Below are 10,228 nucleotides of genomic sequence, written 5' to 3'. Positions count from 1 at the left end.
CCCTGCCCACCTCTCCGGCGAGGGCTGCGCTGGGAATCGGCCCGATGGCACCCGCCGCCCGCCCCGCAGGGCGCCTTCAGCGAGCGACCCACCAGGGCAGGCAGCCGAGGTTTGCCAGCCTCTGCGGGGCTCACCGGATCCTGGTTTGCAGGGTTGTAGCTGCGCTGGGCAGCGGGACAAGGCGGGCAGGTAACAGCCTTTCCTGGCCCAGCTTCTGCTGCTAGGAGAGGCGCTTTCCGCCGGCACCCAGGGCTGCAGGAGAGCTCTGGCTTGCTCCGGAGCTGCTCCCTCGCCAGCCGAAGCTCGCCAAGGAAAGCTGATAGTTAGGCCAGGCCAGGCACTGGGGCGCCGCCATGTTTGTCTAGGGTGTGAAGGAGCAGGGTGGGTGTTTGGCAGGCAGACACATGGACCTTACCTGCCCGTGATGCCCATGGGAGCACCCCAGAGCCTGGTGGAGGGGGTGTCTGCTAAAGGAGGGGAAGGCTGCACCAGCTGGCGGGTTGCACCCACTAACATTTGCAGAGCCGGTGGAAGGGACTCGAACTCGCCGTTGGAGTTGGGCCCAGGACACCTCCTTAGCCCTCCCTTTGGCCAGGAGCTCTCCTTCCGTAGGGATCGCTGGTGTCCAGCCAGCTCCCTCTCTGTCGGTGGACACAGCAAACTGTCGCTGTGCCAGCAGGTGCCAAGCGAGCCCATCTGTTCGTCTGCTGCTGTTGGTTTATGGCGAGTCCGCCCTTTAGCTTTGCTGAGTTCGGCGGGCTATTGAGCCACCTGTGTTGTGAGTCACATCATGGGTGGGTTTCCTGTTAGCTGAGCAGCCTTGAACACGAACTAAAGGCTGCTAGAGCCAGCCGATCGTCCAGTGCAGGTTGTGCTTTCTGAAACCCTCCTCCAGCAGAAGCATTGGGGCAGATGTGTGGGGTGCTGGGGCGTGGGCTCAAAACCCTTCCGGCTTTAAAAGCTTCAGATGGTGGCCAGGCAGCTTCACTCTGCAGGGCGGGCAGCTGGCATGTGGTGGGGCACCAGGAAGCACCAGGCCTCCTTGGCGTATGCTAGTGCTTCCTTGGAAAATGGCTCGAGGATGCTGGACAAAATGGTAGGAATTTTGACTAACAACTGGTGAATTTTAAGGCTAGAAGGGACCCTATGATCACCTAGTCTGGACACACGTACACACACCCAGCCATTTCTGCAGCAAGCTCAGTAACTTGTGTTTGTACCATAACATCTCGTTCAGAAAGACCTTTGCTCCTGATCTACAGATTTCAGACCATGGCGAATCCCCCCCATGGCTCGGTGAGTTGTTTGGGGTTAATTACCCTCACTGTGAAAAATGTGCCCTTCCTTTCCAGCTGGAATGTGACAAGCTCTTGCCTGCTAGCCCCAGCTATCCTCTTCCCACCTCACAGCCTGTGAGCAAGTCACCTCTAAACCTTCTCGGTGAGAAGCTAAATCAATTGAGCCTCCGTGTAACGTCCATGCCTAAAACACAGGCACCCTTTCCCTACACTCTTCCTGGGATTAGGGAGCCTGGTTCTGCTCTTCCACCAGTTTTAGTCCATTCTCGGCTGACACCAATGGCTACTGATCTACACCAGCACAAGAGAGAGGATAGCCAGGCTGACACAGCATTCCCAGGAGCTGTTTGGGAAATCCCAGTAATCCCCCACTTGCAGTTGCAGCACTTGGTATTGCCCAATCAGGTCAAGCTGACACTTTATAATTCCGTCGGAGACAAGCTTGGGAACCCTTATAAATATATTATCAAGCACTAACTGCATCAAGGCAAAAGTACATTTGTTTTCTCGCATGTGTGGGTGGCTTTTCCCTGAACTCCTCTTGCAGGGCTGGTTAGTGCTTGGGGATGGTGTGCCAGCCGTGGATAGAGCTGGAGGGAGATGGGTTACTGGGACCCTGGCTGACGGTTTGTGGGAAGCAGCCCCAATCTTCCTATGTGCACAGGGTAACGAGGTACTTTGGACATTGGTCCCTCCTCTGCTGGGTCTGGGGGGAGAGGTGGAGGGATTTTCTATTCTGGGCCGCAGAGGTTCTTATCCTGCACTCATCACTGCTGTATCTGAGCACCGTCCAGTCATGCATGAAGCGATGTGACTAACGTCTCGCAATTGTGGCCCTGTGCCGGACACATGGGAATGGAGGCACAGGGAGGCTAAGTGACGTACCACTGTCACACAGGAAGTCTGTGGCGGAGCAGGGACGTGAGCCCAGCTCTTGCAGGCCGCAGGCTAGTACCCTGACCACTGATCTTCCTTCTTTGTCTGGGTCTGACTCAATCGTCAGAGGAGGTCCAGAGGGCCGGACAAAGGAAGAGGCCCCATACTGAAAACTGCACAAAGACAAGGCCTCACTCTGCCCTGTTAGGGAGGCCAGGACATGGGGGTCTGAACTCCGAGACAAAGAAAGAGAAGCCCAGGGCAGCGTCCGCGGGCTCAGATGTCTGGGCCATTACGCAGGCACGGCCCAGAGCTCTTCCGGAAACCAGGCCCAGGGCGTACAGCGCGAACCCTGCCTTCCCCTGAGTGAGGGGAGACATGGGGAGGCCCTGTGGAAACCAGACCGGGCCAGACTCTGCTCCTTTCCACGCGGCAGTGTGGAGTAACTCACCGATTTCACTAGCCTGACTCCCATGGACACCGGTGTAAACGAAAGCAGAATTTGGCCCAATGCCTGGCAGCCTGCCAGGACAGGAGAGGTGGGGGTGGGTTACATCCTGGTAATATATTAATTAGGCATAAATAACTCAGCTGTGCTGCGACAGGGGTAAAGCTGGGAGGCAAAGCAGGGGGAGGGGCCATTTCCAGCAGGGCTGCCCGGGGGGGGGCAAGTGGGGCAATTTGCCCCAGGCCCCGGGTCCTGCGGGGCCCCCACGAGAATACAGTATTCTATAGTATTGCAACGTTCTTCTTATGGGAGGGGCCCCTGAATCCTCTGGGCGGCCTTGTTTTCCAGCAGCGTCCCGTCTTTACAATGCAGGGATTTAAAACACTTCTGTGGTGCCACTGCAACCCCGGCTCTTTGCAGCATGAATCTTACAGAGGAGCCGAGTGCCACCTAGTGGCGCAGGTAAAGTCATGTCTGCATCGGCCACAAAATAATTTGGATGGCACCAAACTATCCGCTCTGCCTCCTTGCTAATCTGGGAGCCCCCCCGCACCCACCTCATCCGTCCTGGCCGCACTCTCTGCATTCAGCTCTCCGGCTTTTTCCAGAGCCTTCAGTTTTACCCCCTGCCTCTCCTCTCCCCCCGCATGCAGGGCCCCACTGGGTTAGGTGTGCACAGCGGGAGAGACCGTCTCTGCCACACGGGGCTCCATAGATAAGACAAAGGGTGTATTATTGCCTCCATTTTGCAGGTGGGAAACTGAGGCACAGAGCCACAAGGTGCCTTGCCCATAGTCACACGGGGGCTGTAGCCGAGCTGGAAATGGGGCCCAGCCTTCCCCTCTGGACACAGGTCTCCAGCTGGCTCTGCCTGACTGCCCATTATTGGAGCACGGGGGGCTGTCCTACGAGTTACCTTTCCCAAGGGCTCAGCAAAGCAACCAGCCCCCTTTGCAATCTGGAGCTCCCCTGGACTCACCCATGAGTGAAAGGCCTAATCCTCACACCAGCGGCTGGCTGGTCCGAAGAGCTCCTGATCTAAGGGTGTTTACAGCTATCTCCTCGGGGAGCTGGCAGACAGAGCTCCCGTCTGAATCCGACTGCTTTGCAGGTGGCTGGTGAATACCCACGGGTCACTGCAGAAACCCTGCTGCTGGGCAGACAAAACAAATCCTGCCCTGTCTTCTGGAACCCAACTCCGGATCCAGCATCAGCCAGTCGAGGTCAGTCTCTGCCCTGGCTTAGCCAGGCTCTGAGTTTTGTCAGGTGTCTTGTCCTCTGCCCCCACCCCCAAGACAAATCGCCCAGTGCTTGGCAGTCCCCACTGGCAGTGCCTCTTGTTCACACCTTTCAGTAACATTTCTCCTGTAAAGCCACTGACTGGTGGTGGTTCTCCCTCTGCCGAGCGCTCCAAGGGCCAGGCTGGGTTCCCCTTGGCCGGGCGGGAAGCGCAGCATGGAAAGGGTCCCCAGTGCAAAGTGAAGGAGGGGATGGCACTGGGGGCAGATCTGGGCCTGCCTCAGGGCCCACCCTGGGGCAGTGCTGGGTGCTCACAACGCAGGAAAACGTCCCTGCAAGAGGCGAGCTGAGATAGTGAAGCTACGAGGGGAGAAGGGGACCCGGGGGTGTGAGGGAATGTAACAGAGATGGACCAGTCAGAACCGAGGGCCCCCTGCTGCTCCCCCCCAGGGATCTCAGCCAGCACAGGGGAGACTCATGCCTTGCCTGCTGCATGAGCTGCTCTCAGAAGAGTGCAGTGCTCGCTTTGCTGCTTGTGAGCAAGGCAGCTACCCAAAGTCAGACTGCTGACCCCTGTCCATGGCCCCCCAGCCCCTTTGTGCACCCCCAGCTGTAGCCTACCCCCGCCCCCCAGGCGCTGCCCAGCTGAGGGGAAGGGCCATCCCTTCCCAGTACATTTGCATGGCCCTTTAGATCTGATTCCAAACTTTCTCTTCTGCCCTCCTGCCTACCCCCGAGGCTCCAGAGACTGATTTTCCCTGTGCAAACAAGCAGGGGCCAGCCCAGGTGCCCCAGCACTCCCCCATTTCCCACCACAGCAAGAGCACACTGAGCATGGAAACTGTCTGGCCAGGGGCTTGCGAATGGACAAGCCCGTTGGTGGCTGCTTCAATCCCAGTCTCCAAACCCATCCTTCTCCCCTGCACCCTCTTCTCTCCCTGCCTTTCCTGAGACCCTCTGAGCTTTCACCCTCTCTGGGATCGTCTGGAGTGTGCTGCACCCAGCTTCTCGCTTTCCTCCCGCCCCACGTGGATTGGCCAGGAATTCATCATTCTGCTGGCCAAAGCCATCCTTCCAATCCTTGCCAGCCGGCAAAACCCGAGTCCTGATCCCCTCTCGCCCTTCCCCAGCACTGCCCTGGGCAGCTGGGCACCTGCAGGTTTATCGTTCAAAAACACGTTACAATTAACCTTCCCAGCTTCTGCTTCCAGTACTCTGCTCACACAGTCACAGCTACCATACGATGAAAGAGTTTTAATATGTTCGGCGGGAGGGGGCATTTTGCCAAGCCTGAATAAATGCCCTGGTTTTTTAAACTCACATTTCCTCAGAAAGAGAGAGAGAGAGAGAAAATAAATAAGGGTTGACCCAGGACGAACTGCAGAAGGGAAACCTTAGATTTACAGCAGAGGTAAATAGTCTGAACTCCTGCTAGAGCAAATACAAAGCATCTACTTCTGGCTGCTCCCGGTTTCCCCGCGTTCCTTTGATTGCAGAGGGCATGTGTGCCGCGCCGCACCGGGAACGCTCCTTGGCTCACCTCCTGGCACCGCAGCGCTTGTGTCCCCGTCCGGCTGGGAGAGGTGTTCCCTTTCTGGCAGCGGGAGTCAGCAGCTCCCCTTGCTCCGGAATCCCGTTCAGTGCCTGGGGAGAGACTGCTGGTACCCGGAGCCTGAGCTATAGCCCGGCTGCCAGGGGCCTGGCCCTGGGAGAGAATCTCGGAAGTTGTCCATGTGTGTTTGTTGGCAGATGGCTCTGACCCCGAGGTAGTAGTTCCCACTGGAGTAATAGGCAGGGCTGGCTATAAAAGGATCCTTCTTCGGGCTTCCATAGTGGGACTGGAGCGGAGACTCAGGGGAATACCTGGGATACGGAGGGGAGGGAGGGCAGTGTTGGAAGCTGGGAGCATCTGGGTAGCTGGGCTCCGGGGGCAGGTGGGTGAGCTGGGACTGGCTGCCCTTACCGCTTCCCTCCTGGCGGGGCCCGTCGTACCAGGGGCGGCATTCTGCGTGGGCACAGGGCCACCTCTGCACCGGGCTGGCGTGCAGGGACATGGACAAGGAGGCAATCCTGTCGATGGCTCTTCGCAGGGTTGCGATTTTGGAGAGTCTCTTCCCATTGAGGTCGTGTTTCAGGGCCAGCCGCAGGGCATTGAAGGCTTGGTTATAGTCCAGGATCCTCTTCCGCTCTCTGACATTGGCAGCAATCCTCCTCGCCTTGGAGCGCACTGGCCTACTCCTCTTCCTCAGCTTCGCCGCCGCCGGGTCGCTCGGGCAGGTGGTGGCCTCGCCACCCTGGGGTGCCCACAGCTCCTGCCCGGCTGCCAGGAGGTGAGCCCCTGAGACAGCAACCCCTTCCAGCTCTTCTCGCACGCCGGCGGGCTCCTGCAGTCGCGCTGGGCCTTTCCCCAGGGCTGGCCTGGGCATGGCCCCTCCGCGCCTGGGAAGCAAAGCGTGGCTCTCCTGCGCTGGACTCTGCCGGGCTTGCCAGACTCCTGCTAAAAACTCTCCAAGGCAGAGCTGCATTGCCCCACGTGGTCCCTTTCCTGGGCCTTTTATGACCTGCCTCCAGCTATGCTGGGTTAGGTCAGGGCTGACAGGAAGCAGGGAAACACCTGTACAGCGCAGAGCGAGCTGAGCCTGTCCTTAGCTGCACTGCGAGGAAGATCACACACATTCCCCCTCCTTCCTTGTCCTCCGCAACAGATCGCCCCCTTTGTGTTTCTCTCCTGACCAGCTCCTGGCTGCACCGGGCCAGAAGATGGGTGCCGAGCTCTGGCAGCAGTGGGGCTCTGTGGTGTGCAGAGCACAGGCTGTAAATCACTCAGAGCTGTGTCGTGCTGTTGTTTTCCGGCTCGCAGATAACCTAGGCACAACCCTCGCCGCGAAGGGGCCCTCCGTTCGTAGGGTTCGGCACTGCCTCGGTTTGCTGCAGGATTTGCCTGAGTCATTCTGCCCAGAGACTCGCACCCAGGCTGGGCAGACTCACGGGGATCTAGAACGTCCTGGGCCCGTCACTGCTTTGCTTCCAGCGGCCAGGGGCGCTGTCCTGTGCAGAGGCTGCGGATAGACAACGCTTGCGGTGTTCCTGGAGCCGGGTCAGGCCCAGGATATGAGAGACAAGGCGGGGGAGGTCACGTTATGGGCCCAGCTTCTGCAGGTGAGAGCTGGGCAGAGCTCTCCCTCAGGCCTGGTGCCGTGTAGCTGGGAAGCTTGTGTCTCTCCCAACAGAAGCCAGACCAGTAAAATTGATTCCCTCACCCCCTGGTCTCTGATAGACAAGCTCCAATGAGCACACAGCACTGGCCATATTCCTTAGGTGGCCATTTCGAGTACCCTTTGCATCTCAGGCCCTCACTGAGTGGCAGGGCAGCGTTTGGCTGGGTTATTCTGTGCACCCATCACTGTAGCGCTGCATTATTGTCCCTCGTTTACTGAGAAGGAAACCAAGGGATGTGGGGTGGGGGCAGTGGCTTGCTCTAGAGTGTGTCCATGATAGAGATCTGCGAGTAGAACCCAGGAGTCCTGACACCCAGACCCTCGTCATCTCGAAATCGCCCGCCTGTTTCTCTGTCTCAGGCCTATGGTCTGACACTTTGGAAGGCAGCGCGGGCTCCTTCCTCACCCTAGCCTGCTGGAGCTGCTGTCCAGACGCCTCTGTCCTGCCCCATCTGGTTAATTGCAGGGGCTGTGACACCAGGGGAGCTGCTAGTCATGTCTGGTCCCAGGTATTGCAGTCAATGGTATGCAACTCCCACAATGCATCTGGAGGTGCAATACAAGCTCATGATTCAAGCATGTTCCTCCCTGCCCCACTGCTCAGGGGTTCCTAACAGCATGGCTAGGGACTGGCTCCGTGCTTTTCACCAGCAGCATCCTCTCTCCTCGGCCTGCATCCGAGCATCTCCCCATCCCTTGGATCCAGGGCGGGAGGTTAGTGGGCCGAGCAGCGCAGCCCTGTGTGGATGCTGGGTGCCTGGTGTGACCCCGGAGCACATCTCGACGGGGCTTTGACTGGGGCTGCGGGCAGGCGCTGAGTGGGCAGCGCTCTGACAGGCACCGAGAGATGGGGCTGGGTGCCCTGGGGGACTGCCAATCCGAGAGGGGCTCTTTCACCTCAGCTCAGCACCTGTGCAGTGCCCTTTAGGTAACTGATGGGCAGGTGGAGGAGCCCAGCTCCTAGCAAACAGGGGTCTTCCCCACGGACTAGCACTGCTGGCCCCATTCTCAGCACGGGCCCAAACAGCTGGCATGGGCCGGGAGACCCATGGGCCCTTGAGAGTGCCCCGCAGGCTGTCTGGAAACACGCTGGCACAAGGGAGCAGTGTATAGGGGAAGCAGCCCTGCTGCTGCTGCTGCTGCTGCTCTGGGGCTGGCCAGACCCACCCCGTCTTCCGGGCTGCCAGCCCAGCACCCCTCAGCACTCAGTGCATTTAGGGACAGCAAGCAAGAGCCTGGCCCTGACTCCCCTTGCAGCCCAAGCCAACGCTCAGCATGAAAGGGAGGCATGAACCGCACTGGGCACGAGGGGCCTGCTCTTTTCGGGGAGGGAGCAGTGGTGTAGGCAACAGCCCCCCCTTTGCAAGGGGGCCGACCACTCAGCCAGCCCCTGCACATGGCTGGGGCAGAGGAATTTGCCTGGGGGCCTCGTCACGCCCTCTGCCCGGTGGAGCAGGAAGCGAGGCTGATAAAAGAGCTAAAGAGCTACCCACCTCCTCGGAGCAGCAGCGAGCCGGCCCGGGGCAGAGCTGTCTGCAGGATTTGTTCTGGGAAGACAGAGCTCCTGAGGGAGGGCCCAAGCACCCCGTGGTTTCTCCGGCATGGAGAGCCGCCAGCTGAGCCGCCAGCCAGGCATGGGGAAATCATGCCTCTAACTCAGTGGGGGGCTAGTCACGGCCCCGGGCTCCTCGGCCCTATGGCAAGTGCAAGCAGTGATGGGCAGGATTTCCAAAGAGGGGCCCAGAGTTCTGTTCCTAACCCAGGGCTGCCATGCAATGGCTGAGCCCAGCAGCAGCCAGTGACTGAAAGGGGGAGCTCAGCCCACATCACTTTGCCAGGAACAGAGGCGAGCTCGCCTGACTCCCTTCCTGGGCTTTGGCCACTCGGCTGCCCTCCTTCTCGTGCCACCTTTGCACCACCTGGGTCCCTGGCTGCCCCCCTCCCACCTCCTGCAGCATGAACCCCTCATGTTTTGACTGTGGTGGGTCTGTCAGGCCCCCCCAATAATCCGTGCTAACGACCCTGGGAGAGCACTGCTGAGAGCTGCCTGCTCACTCCATCGGAGCAATCACTCACAAAGGGGCACCGCTCCCATTCTCCTGGGGCACTTGCTGCTGGTCACGCCTTGGTGGAGGAATCCCCCCTGGACTCCTTTGGGACACGCTTTGGAAACAAAAATCCCTCGACTGATGGGAACGTTTCATCCCCTCCTTGCAGGGGCGGCTCTAGACATTTCGCCGCCCCAAGCAGGGCGGCGTGCCACGGGGGGGCGCTCTGCTGGTCGCCGGTCCCGCGGCTCCGGTGGACCTCCCGCAGGCGGGACCAGCGGACCCTCCGCAGGCAAGCCACCGAAGGCACCCTGCCTGCCGCCCTCCCAGCGACCAGCAGAGAGCCCCCCGCGCCATGCCGCCCCAAGCACACGCTTGGTGTGCTGGGGCCTGGAGCCGCCCCAAGGCCAGCGTGCCTCTCCAGGCAGGTTCACTGCCGCCTCCCCATGCAGACGCAGCATCTTTGAGAAACCGCCACACGGCCGCCTTCCACTGAAGCAATTCATTCCACTGCCCTCTGCCGATAATTGAATTAGCGCTCGGCTATTAACGACTTGCATGAGCCCACGGTAAAGCTTTGAAAAATGGTGCAGGAGCCAGCCTGACAAATTGCTGGGGTTCCTGGCGATCATGGCCCCCTTTTCTCCATCCATCCTTATCTGATCATCGCAAGCGGCGTTTGATCAATAGCTCCAATTAGCGGGCAGCTATTTGTCTATTGCCCTTCTCTGCTCTCAGCTCTTTGAAGCTGCAGCTAATTTCGGTGCCCGTGTTAGCGGAGGTCAATAAATCAGAAGCTGGGGCCTCAGGGAAGAGGCGGGGCAGCAGAACTTCAAAGTGAGGCAAAGTTCTACAAATATTTCAGAGCCCTCACCTGTGCTCACTCGCCACAGCGCACCTGTTCCCACCTCAATGGCTTTCTCTGTCCGGCTGGAATCTTACTCTGCCCAGGAGCAGGAGCTTTGCTGGCCCAAAGGACTCGCCTGCCAAGGTCAGCTGGGAGCAAGGTTCTGTTTGGGGGCAGGATTTAGCAGCCAGGGGTTCCTGCGGGAGCCACCGAGGTACCTATCCCAGGCCCGTCCCATTGCAGAAATGCAGGCC

At 59.3% G+C, this 10,228-nt stretch overlaps 1 protein-coding gene across 1 annotated transcript; it reads right to left on the bottom strand.

The window, feature by feature from the left end:
- Positions 1-5,498: 5,498 nt before the first annotated feature.
- Positions 5,499-6,287, bottom strand: BHLHA9 (basic helix-loop-helix family member a9). The gene has a single exon (XM_039508471.1). It carries the CDS (start codon positions 6,285-6,287, stop codon positions 5,499-5,501), a length of 789 nt encoding a protein of 262 aa, XP_039364405.1.
- Between the last annotated feature and the right edge of the window lie 3,941 nt (positions 6,288-10,228).

The sequence above is a fragment of the Mauremys reevesii genome, linkage group 20 (assembly GCF_016161935.1).
Source record: "Mauremys reevesii isolate NIE-2019 linkage group 20, ASM1616193v1, whole genome shotgun sequence".
NCBI classification, from domain to species: domain Eukaryota; kingdom Metazoa; phylum Chordata; order Testudines; family Geoemydidae; genus Mauremys; species Mauremys reevesii.
This window is presented reverse-complemented; position numbering and strand designations above follow the sequence as displayed.

Excerpts from the sequence above, each read along its gene's own strand:
- BHLHA9 (XM_039508471.1), bottom strand. The coding sequence starts at position 6,287 with ATGCCCAGGCCAGCCCTGGGGAAAGGCCCAGCGCGACTGCAGGAGCCC.